This window comes from Caretta caretta, chromosome 18, assembly GCF_965140235.1.
Source record: "Caretta caretta isolate rCarCar2 chromosome 18, rCarCar1.hap1, whole genome shotgun sequence".
Classification (NCBI taxonomy): domain Eukaryota; kingdom Metazoa; phylum Chordata; order Testudines; family Cheloniidae; genus Caretta; species Caretta caretta.
Window position 1 is genome coordinate 9,568,161 of NC_134223.1, and position 12,638 is coordinate 9,580,798.

General features: G+C 49.5%; 1 protein-coding gene across 2 annotated transcripts; it reads right to left on the reverse strand.

Annotated features, from left to right (window-relative positions):
* Positions 1-593: 593 nt before the first annotated feature.
* Positions 594-7,270, reverse strand: LOC125624520 (chymotrypsin-C-like). 2 transcript variants are annotated; one of them, XM_075121075.1, is made up of 8 exons: positions 7,077-7,270; positions 6,269-6,357; positions 6,072-6,169; positions 5,160-5,282; positions 3,781-3,917; positions 2,840-2,985; positions 1,581-1,730; positions 594-667 (listed from the first exon to the last, which is right to left on the reverse strand). In XM_075121075.1, exons 1-8 carry the CDS (start codon positions 7,114-7,116, stop codon positions 650-652), a joined length of 801 nt encoding a protein of 266 aa, XP_074977176.1. In that variant the 5' UTR covers positions 7,117-7,270; the 3' UTR covers positions 594-649. The 2 variants fall into 2 exon arrangements, with proteins under 2 accessions (XP_074977176.1, XP_074977175.1); XM_075121074.1 differs by having other exon boundaries at positions 621-1,730.
* Positions 7,271-12,638: the final 5,368 nt, after the last annotated feature.

A 12,638-nucleotide genomic window follows, 5' to 3' on the forward strand; every position in this document is an offset into this window, starting at 1 on the left:
CTTTATAGTTACATTCCACAAAGAGCCAAGCCTGGTTGTGTGCAACTGACGCGGGTTCGTGGGCTTGCTGGTTTGGGATGCATCACCGGCGAGATAAAGCCGTTGTATAAGCGAATGTATCAGCATCCAAAATCAAAGCAAGGCAGCTTTCACTTCAGCGTTATGTACAGATGCCAGAATAGCTTTGATCATTTCACTGCTGAGCTGATACCCCTTGTTTTTAGCCCAGCCTGGGCTCGCCAATCCTTGAGGAATTTGAGGTACAGACCATATCTCTGTTGTGTTTGGACAGCGCCTGGTGGAATAGCACTGGGAACTCTAGGTTCTGCTGTGGTAACAGCAGTAGTAAGGACAACCATCTGCTTTCAACTCTTGCCTATTGATAGTCACACATGATTCCACAGTTTAGTCTCAGGTATTTTCTCCCCTGTATAAGTGTCCCTGGGAAAAGGCAAAAAGCTGGGCCAGATCCTCAGCTGGTGTCAATCAGTGTAACTTAACTGAAGTCACTGGCACTGTGTGTATTTCCTGTAAATAAGTACCCATGTGTCAGACACATTTCAAGCAGCCTCTGGACCAAGGAAAGTTATGATGAGACAATTTATTAGGGTTTCCTGGGATTTACAATCAATGAAATGAGCTGGACTCTTCAGTTGAGATTTATTTTCTGGTGACAGGGGAAAGAAAAGAAGCAGTGTTAGTCATTTTTAAAAAATAAGTTACAGTTTCACACTAAACCAGACTAAATGGCTCCCGGTAAAGCAAGTTCTTATTTACAAGTCCACTCTGTCTGAAGCATCAATGGCTCTCTCCTACTGGAGAAGTGTAACCTATACTGTGGCAAGCTAAAACAGATGGGCCCGAAGTCCTGGGTATCCAATTAGATTTATACACGTGCAACAAGCTGGTCATAAAACTGGGAGATTTCTTTGTAAATTTCAAAAAGTGTCCGAACAGCTGACCACTCTCCTCTAAAGTAACGTCGGCATCTGAGGCAAGCCCACAATCCTTCTGCATGGTGCAGCTGAGTTAAGTCTCTCTGGGTTGCCTCCTCTCCTATTGGCATTTCCAGCATTGTAGACTATTTCTAGGCCAGGAGGCTCAAAGCTAGGGATGAAATAAATGGCTGGACTTTCAAAGTTGCCCCTTACCTAGTAGCTCTCACTGAAATCCCACTGAAGTCAATGGAAGCTCCTTGGTGCTCAGGCTATTTACTTCAACACCTAAGTAAGCCTAACTTTAGGCCTCCATTTTTGACGCTGGACACAAGAATGCCTCATTTTTGTAGGACAGCAGCAAAACCATTTGCTGTGTAGAGATGGCACCAAAGATGGGCCAAGGCTGTTCAGTTGCGATCCTGCTCCAAACTTCCCCAGAGTTTGAGGGCTTTGGTGCAGGCCTATACATTTGATTTAGTCATCGAGAGCTGACTGAAAAGGAAACAGAGATAGTAGTTCTGGGATGGGTCAACCGGTTTTCTTTTAGGTACTTAAATAAAAGCAACTAGATAATCATTTCACGTAAGTGTGCAGAAATCTAGTTAAGCACTTGGAGCTTTGCTTTAATGGGCCGATACCTACCTCATTTATCCAGTCGATGTAGGCAGACACCCGGGTGAAGACAGTTGGCTTCTTATAAGTGTTGCAGCCCAGCCCAGATCCAAAGCTCACAATGCCATGTACTTCCCAAGCATTAGCGCCATGACAGTTCAGTGGGCCCCCAGAATCTCCCTGACACAACACAAAAGAGGGAAACTTTTATTATAGTAACAGTCCTTCTGGCTCAGCGATAAGGCTTGGCTGATTTTCTTAGTATTAAGACTTTGGGAGGATACAGAGAGAATTTCTGCCTTTTTTTTTTGTGTCTAGTGTCTTGGACTTCTTCAAACTCTTGGGGATAATGCCTTCATTCTGTACTGTGGTCACTGTTCAGAAAGTCCATATGTGACCCGGTGTTGTACATAGGACACTACCATTTTTCTCTATACTCGGAGTAGGAAATAACTGGTAGCTTTGACTTTTTCAAGGCAGCCTTGCGTATCTTCGCTCATGCATTCGAGTAACTTGTTCTATTGGGTGTGTGGCCAAGCTGAATTCCACTGTTCTATCAGAAGTGGGTGAATTGGTGTCTGCATGGAAATAAGAGGCTCGTGTTCAGATACGGGTGAGGCGAGCACCTTCAGACTTCTTCTCCACCCAGGCACTTCACTCTAACCTGCAACAGCTGCTTCAGTTCAGAGGATGGGCCTTGTGCTCAGCTATGAAGTGGATGAATCTTTTACATTTGTGTTCTGCGTTGTCAAAGGCATACATCAATCACCAGTGAAATGCAGCCCCTCTGGTGTGGCGAACAGCCAGATTAACTCTTCTGCTCAGCAGTTAGAAGAGACACTGGGATCTTATGAAAAGCACTGTGGGATCTTTAATTAATTTGCACGGATCAAAAAGGACATTGGTTTGCAAGATTGAGTTCAATCCTCCCCTTACCCCCCCCAAAAGAAGTAAATAACATGGCTTGAGAGGTGACTTGATCCCTGCTTAGGTTTGAACCTGTAACTCCAGGGAGTCCTATATTCCAAACTTGATACATGGACTGCTCAGCTGTGCCACAAAACTCACTCAGCTTGTTAGCAAATATCAGAGGTGCCAAGTCTCACTTTGATGTCATTATCCAGAGGACTTTCTTGGTTGAATTTTCATAGCTAGGGAGTCCCTAGGAGCCACTGAGATGCCGCTGTGAACCCATCAGCACATGCCCCAGTTCCTGCCAACAGGATTTGCTCACCTTTCTTGAGAGGTGATGAGAAAGGATGCAGCGCTACCGTGCTGGGAAGACTTACTTGGCATCCAGAAACGACTCCATCTCCTCCGGCACAGACCATGGTTTCTCTGACCATGAAGCCCCACCAGTCCCACTGACTGCAAGTGGCATGGTCCACCACAGGCAGCAATGCCTGCTGGAGATCATCAGAGATGGGGCCATTGGCTGGTAAATAGAGTGGGTCACAAAAAAAGAAAAAGAACCATCAGGAGCGTTTTACACAGGTGAGAAGCCAAGTCAGGAGCTGTCTTCCTCACAAGGGAGGTTATTCAGAAAATGGAAACATCAGATTGACTGGCTATTGGTGATCACTCAAGATACCAGTATATGAAGGGTGCAAACAGCAAAGGAAGGAGAAGAATCACTGAGGGTGCGTAAAAGCATTATGGGAAGAAACTGAGTAAAGGTAAATTTAAGATGTTAATCAGAGAAGACTAGACTGGGAAAAGGACTAGAACAAAGAGTAGGAATCAATGCTGCATTGTCAAGCAGGTAAACTAGTAACTCTCCTAACTCTCTTCCACCTCTAACCTCTATGATTTATTAGCTCTTTTGGGAGTCTGAGATCTGATCTGGCTCCAAGGGAAATCCAAGCTCAGACATCCTTTGGTTTCTGGTTCAGGAGCTCAGTCAGCCTGAAGGCACTGTGTCCTATTTCCTCCAGCATAATAGTTTCCAATCTTTTTGGCCACCTGCACCAGTTCCCCATGCTTTGGCCTCCACTGAACCAGCCCATGCTCACTCTAGCCTTTCACAGTGCATGGGCTGTTCCAGATCTTAGCTTTGTGAGAGGGCCATGGCATGTCAGAGCGGGGCCAGTGACATGGGAAGCTTGCAAAGGAGGCTCATTGTTAAAACAGGTAGCCTGGAGTAATACTCAGCAACAACTGGAGTTTATCGGTACTGGGCCAAGTCCCAGGAGCGGGACACCACGGCTGTAGGAGAAGGTGCTCTACTCACTCCAAAGGCGTCCCCATCCGGTGATGTAGCAGGGGAAGTCTTGTGTCAGGATTGCACCGTTTGCAGGAAGGCAGGCTGGCTGGATCGTCTTGCTCAGTTGTACGGGCTCCGCTAGCTTGATCAGGGCAATATCGTTGCTGAAACCCAAATCAGATCGGGAGGGGAAGTTTAAACTCAGCTGGGAAACACTGGACTCCTTAGGACTGAGAGACCCTTTGAGACCCTCTTACCCACCTTTTCTTTTCTAGCTGAGTAAGATGTTCAAGTTCTTGTTCCTTCCACACTCAAGAGTGAGTGGGCTCACTAACAACCTTCCTTTCCCTCCTTCGCTCATTTCTAACTGCCGGATGTCTATGTCAATGTCTATGCTCAGTCCTGACTTGGTGTGGAAGGCAGACCCACAGAACAAACAGCAACTCTCTCAAGCAGAGAGGACACAAGTCCAGTTCAGTAGCTCTATGCAGGGCCAGATTTCAGTGGGAGTTTTGCCTGTGGGAAGGAAGCTGCAGGGTTGGCATCTTTAAGCAGTATTAGAGTAGGATCCAAATTTCAAAACATGGTGTTAAAAAATAATCCCACCGTAAATAAAGATGCAATATCAATATACTGGATAAAGAGCAAAAGTGTCAAAACGGCTTAAGTCCCATTTTCAAAAATGACCTGGGTACTTAAAACCTGTGTCCCTTTGACTTTCAGTGAGACCTAGGTGCCTAAGTCACTTGGGCCTTTTTGAGAATTTTACCAACCACTTTTTCGCACACATTAAATACATGCCTTAGTTTGCAAACACTTTAAACTTGAGTTATGAGAATAAACGAAGTTTAATATCTGAGCCAGTCAAAAAAAAAAAAAAAAAAAAACATGGACAGCCAATGTAGCCATAAAACAACTGCTGAGGTGTTTGTGCCTTACCCCGGCCTGTCTTCTTAATTTGATTGAATTGATGTAATCTGAACCGTGACATTCCATTACAAAAGCAACCCTTCACTAGAACCACCTCACCAAAGCACATCCCACACGGCAGCCAGTCAGAAAGCAAACGGAACCAAAAATCTCCCCTGCCCACTCCTTAGCTTCCCAAAGGAAACACGTCACGTGACTCCAGATCAAAGCAGGGAAGGCTGGCAGTGAGTTTGGGGCGGTGGTGAGAGAATGAGGGTTGGTGACATGACCCAATAATTCTCTTTACACAAGAGTGGCCCGCCTGAATAGCAACTTTCCTTATTGCAGCTGTCAGAGGCATATTTTAATCAAAGTGGCTTAGGGGGCAATCAGTGAAATAGAGCCAGAACTGGCTGATTTGAGCTCAGCTTTCACAGCACAACTGCTGAAAGAGAAACTGTAGAGCCCCCAGCACCCAGGGGCCTTAGAGGATTTACATGATCAGGAAGGAGTTCCATTTCTCATGGACAATGATCTTCTCCACAGCAGCGGCCACAGAGCCAGGTTCCTCGACCTCCAGGTTTTGTTTCCCCAGTAGAACTCGGTATGTTCTGCTGTTGCTATAGGAACAAACGGCAGGAGAAAACACTGTTAAACTTACGTCTTCAAATTCACAGCTTATCTGCTTAGGCCTTGCATTAGTTTCCTAGCTGTGACGAGGCCATCAATGAAAGCTAAGGAAGTAACTCTGTTAGCGGACAGCTATTAGCCTCATTGTGGATCAGGCACCAGGTGAAGGCAAAGACCCACACACCCCTAGCATGAGTTGCGTATTCTCACTCTTGGTCCCCTCCCCAGCTGCGTTTCTGCACTAAACACTTGGACTTCCTGGACAAGGGCTTGGGGCCTGTTCCCTTGGCAAAAAACTTCCGCTCCTAGTTTGTGCGCATGGCTTATCTGCCCTCGTTCACCCACCATGGCTATTTGTTTATCTCAGTGGTTCTCAGCCATGGTACATGTATCCCTGGGGGGTACGCAGAGGTCTTCCAGGGGGTACAGCAACTCATCTAGCTATTTGCCTAGCTTTGCAACAGGCTACATAAAAAGCACCAGCAAAGTCAGTACAAAGTAAAATTTCGTACAATGACTGGTTTATACGGCTCTGTATACTATACACTTAACTGTGAGTACAATATTTATATTCCAAGTGATTTATTTTTATAATTCTATGGTGAAAATGAGACAGTAAGAAATTTTTCAGTAATCATGTGCTGTAACACTTTTGTGTTTTCATGTCTGATTTTGTAAGCAAGTTGTTTTTAAGTGAGGTGAATCTTGGGGTACACAAGACCAATCAGACTCCTGCAAGGGGTACAGTCGTCTGGAAAGCTTGAAAGCCACTGGTTTACCTGATGCAGTGGGCCGCAGTGAGGACCCAGTTGGTAGCAATAAGGGTCCCGCCACATGTGTGAGCCCAGACGCCACTTTTGTCGTACTGGAGGGAAATCTGAAATTCACCGAAAGCATGAGGACGTTAGCCTGGATTTCACCCAGTGGTTAAAAAAATAAAGCCCAATCTTGGGCAATAATAACGCTGCTTCTTTACCTGCCAGGGCCAGCTGTGGGGATTGGCATCTTCACCTCCGACCACACGGGCGACAAAAGGTGGGTAGGCAGGGACGCCACAACTGTAGGCTGGGAAATGCAACAGGGAAGAGAGATGAGCATTTACAAATTACCACAACCTGATACTAATGGCCTGACCCTATGCTCCTGTCTGCTAACCAGCTCAAGGAGTCCCAAGTTCATTTGGGGACGGGGAATGTGCTTGTGAGCTTTATTTCCACCTGAACTCCCCTGCCCCCTGCCCGCCCATGCGATTGGATTGAATGCAAGTTTGTCATCAAGCTGAGCTGGGCATCTGAAGAAGAGATGTTCACTAAAGGATGTGGTGCAACATACCAAGGAAACTTAGGAGGGAAGAGGAGAAGCCCTGTGTATGGTAAACCTGCATTCAATATGCTATGGGCACTGACAGTAAATTGCACCAAGGAAATCCCCCAAGTTAACTGACCCAAATTGGGTCCAGTCTCAAGTGCAACTGTCAAATTCTCAGGAACAAGTGTCCATATTGCAGCAGGTGTGAACTGGTCACCTTGCTGGAGTCTCTGTAGTGAGGCCAAGGTCTAACTGGGCCAAGGTAACTGAATTCCCATCTGGCTCCTGGAAGAAGTCCCTGTGGAGTAGGTTTGAGGGACACCGGCAGGAAGCTTGCTCAGTGCTCCAGCTTGTGGTGAGGGAGAGGCCTTCAGTCGCCAAGGCTGTCATTTGGCAGCCCCCTGCACTCATTTCGGGCCTCCCCTCTCCCTTCCCATCCAAGGAGACTGGAGTTGCCAGACATATAAAAAACTTACCATAGCCCAGGAGCAAAGCGAGGAACACAAACCCGAACATGGTGACTGTCTAGGTTCAGCGAAGGGGACTGCTGACTACTTATAGGGTAAGACCAGTTTGACCTGAAGCCAAGAATGGAGATTAGCTGCAGCATAGAACCAATACGCGGTGAGATAAATATTTGTTCCTAACCTTGGGAAGTTATCGTTCCGCAAACATGATGCACTGGGCAGTTTGGAAGAAAAGGCAATGTCTTACCTTTAAAATGTGCGACCTAGCAGGATTTCTCTCTCTGTAGAAAGAAAAGGAGTACTTGTGGCACCTTAGAGACTAACAAATTTATTTGAGCATAAGCTTTCGTGAGCGACAGCTCGCTTCATTGGATGCACGTAGCAAAGGCTCACTCACCGTGCCATGCTGGGCAAGCCACAGTTGCTTTTAGGTATACCCAGGATATCAGGCACCACGAACCAGGTAATGCTTTCATTCTACACAGAGATCCTGGGGTCAGTAAAGAAAAGGCAAAACTTTGCTCTCCGGCCTCCATACACTGGGTTTGTACCGTGTTTAATCTGCTAATGGGCAGTCGTTTTTGACTCGCTTACCTGATCTTCTCTGTGCATCAGTTTTTCCATCTTAATTAATGCTCCCTGAAGGCCTCACATGGACGAGGCTATAGCACAGGCAAAGTACCGGTGTTATAGTCAAGTATTTTCTCATTTCGGAAACTTTTTCTTCTCAAGTGGGAGGCTTGGCTTGGTCTGGGTTACTGGGCCACCCATTGCTACTGTATAACAGTGGGGCCACTGTAAGATGCATATGCATCTCCAGCACCTAGTTTTGACACCGAAAAGGGGTCAAGACAGTATCTGCCAAGGTATTTAGGTACCTAATGCTCATGGGAATTTGGTGCCTCAAGCCCTTTGAGGATCTGAGCCTCACTACTTAAACATTCCACAGATAACCTTAGCAATAGCTTCAGTCCAGCCGAGCACTCGCACGCTGTAGCAATTTTCCGGACAAGAAGCCCCCTGACTTCAATGGGACGATGGTGGAGTAAGATTGCAGACAATGCGAATAAGGGAGGCAGAACCTGGCCTATCGCTAGAGAAGCTGTATCATTTTGCCTCGCCTTGCGACAGATTAGCGAGGATATTCTCTTACTAGTTACAAGAGCAGGGTTCCTAGGCCTCTGAAGGGCTTCTGTAACATTTAAGCACTTCCATATTTTCAAGGCGTGTTCTCAGAACGGCTCGCGCAAGTGAATCTGTGGGACAATTGTTTTTGGTAACAGGATTAAGGAAAAACCGTCTGGTTACTTCCAAAAGTAAAGCTGATGTTCCGGCTTCTGCAGAAAGCATTTTAGGTGCTGCTGGCATTCACGAAATCCCCGTCCAGCTGCTGCCTGACCTGTAGGAGCCTCAAAGATATTTAGATGGTTTCAATGGGAGTTAGGTGCCAAACTAGATTTGGATCTAGGCACTTAAGTTCCACTGTGACAGTCCCTAAAGCCCCTGACTGGCTAGTGCAGGGGTGGGCAAACTACGACCCATGGGCCGGATCCAGCCCCTCGGGGCTTTGGATCCAGCCCGCAGGATTGCCCCCACTGCTCTCAGAAGCGGCTGGCACCACGTCCCTGGGGCCCCAGGGGGGGCAGGGGACTCTTGCCTCCAGGCACCGCCCCCCCCCCCCCCCAGCTCCCATTGGCCGGGAATGGAGAACCGCGGCCAATGGGAGCTTTGGGGGAGGTACCTGGAGGCGTGGCAAGGGCAGCGTGCGGAGTCCTGTGCCCCCCCTACCCCCAGGGGCCACGCCGGGACGTGGTTCCTGCCGCTTCCCAGAGCGGCGCGGGGCCAGGGCAGGCAGGCAGGGACCCTCCCCTGGCCCCAGTGCACGCCGCTGCCACCCCGGAGCCCGAACCCCTCCTCCCAACTCCCTGCCCTAAGCCCCCTGCCCTCCCATGCACCCCAACCCCTTGCCACACCCCTCCTGCATCCCAACCCCTTACCCTGAGCCCCGTCACACCCCACACCCCTCCTGCACCCCAACCCCTTGCCCTGAGCCCCCTCCCACAGTCCGCACCCCTGCCCTGAGCCCCCTCCTGCACTCTGCACCCCAACCCACTTCCCTGAGCCCCCTCATACACCCCGCACCTCTCCTCTGCCCCAATCCCTTGCCCTGAGCCCCTTCCTGTACACCGCACCGCCTCCTACACCCTGTACTCCTTCCTGCACCCCAACTCCCTGCCCCGGCCCTGCATACCATTTCCCCTCCCAGATGTGGCCCTCGGGCCAAAAAGTTTGCCCACCCCTGGGCTAGTGGCTAGTTTAGGCAGCTCACCGCTGAGCTTGCTGGCTTTTGTGACTCGGTGCCTAAAGTGCCCCACACATTGTGTGTGTGGGGAGCCTGGACACCTAACGCGGAGCTGTGAATTCCCCTGGGCAGCCCAGCACCTAAAAGATGGGTGCTGCCCCACTCCGCCTGGCAGCACTTACGTTCCTCCTTGAGCATCCGGCCCTTAGACTCAGCCTGGAGTCTGGGCAACCGGAACGGAGTTGCAGAAGGCAGGGGTAGCCCTATATGAAAAAGGAAGCCAAGCTTTAGAAGGGTCAGTGTGTCAACAATGGGAATGGAGAGCCCAGACTCTGTAGATGGACACTGGGCCTATCAAGAGGGAATTTGAGGAGCAAATAGCCAAAGGCAGAAACAAATCACAAGAGGTAACGTAAGGGCTTGTCTAATTCACAGGGAATTGGGGAATTGACAGGGCCGTGAGTGAAGAATAGCCAGGGTGGGAATTCAAAGTGCAATAGCTGTTCTGCACTAACTCCCTGTGTGGACACTTACTCCGCAGTGGATTGACCTAACCCACACAAAGGCACTCACCTGGCAATAAGAGTGTTCACACGAGGCGCTTTGCTGTTCCGGGCTTTCCCCCCAATGGAGATAACACTGGTATGTCAGAGACAGTAGATCAGAAACAAGAAGACTGAGAGAATTGGTGGATTTGCTGGAATACTAAAGAACTGGGAGTGCAACTACAGAGACAAATGTTTTCTTTGATGTTCATCACAGAGGATGTTGAGGAGATAGCGAGCCTAGACCCACCTTCTCAAGTAATAAAGGTGAAACGGTGAAAGATGTGGAGCCATCAGAAGAGGAGGCGCTGGAAGAAATTAGGACATATCAGCTGGGTAGATCTCACGCCATTGTGGGGCCCTGAGGCATTGGTGCACCTCAGGCCTCCCTGTTCTCTGCCTGCCGCACACAGTAGGTTAGTCTCTTGAAGGCTGTGTAATTTGGTCTTATTCTGGTTGTTGGGTTCAGTGGGTGGGTGCTGGGTGGAACCTGTGATGTTCAGGTCAGATTAGAAGATCTAGGCAGACACTGCAAAGGGACTGGCTGACCCTTGCAGAGAGCTCAGCTGTGAGAGGCTCCAGTTCTTTTACACGTTGGCGTGAATTCAGCCAAGCTCCCACAGATTGGAGCATTAGCTTTGCTTCTGGCGGGAAGGCCCCTGAGAGCGAGGTGCTAACAGGTGTTTCACAGAAAGACAAATAGGCAAATACTCAAGGACCCATTTTTCAGCTGTCCTGTGTAACCAGCTGCTCAGCTCCCCCCAGAGCCCTCGCTGGTGGCAAAGCGTCAGCTTGGGTGCCCTAGATGCAGTGAATTTTACTGCCAAACCTCCTAGTCAGACATAGAACCATGGGCCTCCAGCAGGGTGCGAGGCAAAGTGCTGTGTTCTCACGCCCTGGGAGGACACAAACCCGAGAGCGCCTTGCAGCCCGCGGACTGGCTGACGCATTAAAACGCAATGGCGCTTCCTTTCCTGTAGAGTTCCCGATAGAGTCCCATGCAAACTGTCCCCAGCACGCTTTGTAGATGCCAACGCAACAGTTGATGCCGGGTGTGAAATGGTTTTGGCACCCCTTACCGGGTGGCTGTGCCCGAACGCCAACGGAAGCCATAGCTGCAGGTCAGCCTGTGTTAGGTGAGCATAATGGTCCCGTGGGACCTTAAAAATCTATTAATTTAGTTCTTACAGCTTTTGCATAGCGACTTATAATCAGAACCTGAGCAACGGGGTGGCACGGGGGGAGGATGTCTTTGCAGCCTGCCTGTGTGCTCTCCTCCCCTCTATACACTATTGTCAGTTTTGTGGCTGCAAAACCTGCAGCCCCACTGAACACCCTTGGCTTTCAAAAGCAGCCTGGAGCGACCTCTAGCCACGGACAGCTGGCACTGGAGCCAGGGTGGGAGGCTGGTACAGATCATCCCTCACCCCTGCTGGCTTAGATGGGCTGCTTAATATGGGGCTTGCTGGCTGCTTCTAAAACTTCATGGTATCATCAGGGCTGGATTAACCTTTTCTGGGCCCTGGAGCCTGGACTGTGGCCACGGCTCCCCCACTTCACCCCCAGGCCCTGCCCCCGCTTGGCCTCTTCCCCCAGAGGCCCGGCCCACCACTCACACAGGGGTAGGGGGCAGAAAGGAGCAAGCAGCAGGTGGGTGCGGAGAGGAACGAGCCAGAGGTGGGTCGTCCGGGGCAGGAGAGGCCAAGTGGGGGAGTGGCCTCAGGGCGGATCGCAGGTGGAGCAGGGGGTGTGGCCATAGTCTGGGCACCAGGGCCTCTTCTGGCATCATTGTAAACCCGGTACTGGGTATCATACAGATTGCACCAGCCTGGCTGCACTGTATCAGGGTGGGGAGGGTGGGGAGAAAATGGGAGGACTGGGTATTAAAACTAACTGTCACCAGCACTAGTAAACCTAGCATGGTCATAGCCAGCATCACCTCCTATTGCTCTCTACTGAATTGTCCCATCTTGGATCCATCCAGCAGAGCACTTTGTATCTCCACCTACTCCTGCCTCTCCTTGGATCTAGTTTCCCACTGCTGTGGCCTCCCAACTCCCTTTTCCTCACGGTTCCTATGCTGGCTCAACCTCTCTCCCAAGTCTCCCTCGCACCCTTCTGTTTCCCCGTGTTGTTTGTGTTTCCCCTTCTACTTTAGCCCATCTTTCTTCTCCATCTCTTTTTCTAAGGGAGGCAGGTGCTCAACCCACATTGATTTTCCGCTGGTGCCGAGTGACTAATTTCCATTAGGCCTCTCTGAAAATCTTATCCGCAAGAGCAAACTGGGAGGTTTGGCTTGGCAGCCGCAGGGGATTCTTGTGGGCAATTTGCTCATTTCATTACGTTTTAGAAAACATTTCTTAACACGGACGTTTGCCCCATTTCCGCCTTCCCATTCCCCAGGGTCGTGAGCAGGAGAATAAATATAGCTGCTGTGATTTAACTATCCAGGACAAATCCACAGCCCACATGGAGATTTTGCTTATCAGGCGGCTGCTGGTATGAAAGTAGGGTTTGGGCTCATGAAAATTTCATCTGGGGCTCCCCAGGGCAACAGCCTCCATGCTGCATCAATGAGTAACGAGCAGGAGGATTAGGGAAGAAGTTTTAAGAATCCATTTACTTAGGAACCTAGATCCAGAATCTAAAATGATCCAGTGAAAAAGCTCTTCTTTGGCAAGAATTCCACTGGGTCAATTTCTAAGGTCAAGCACAGACGCAGAC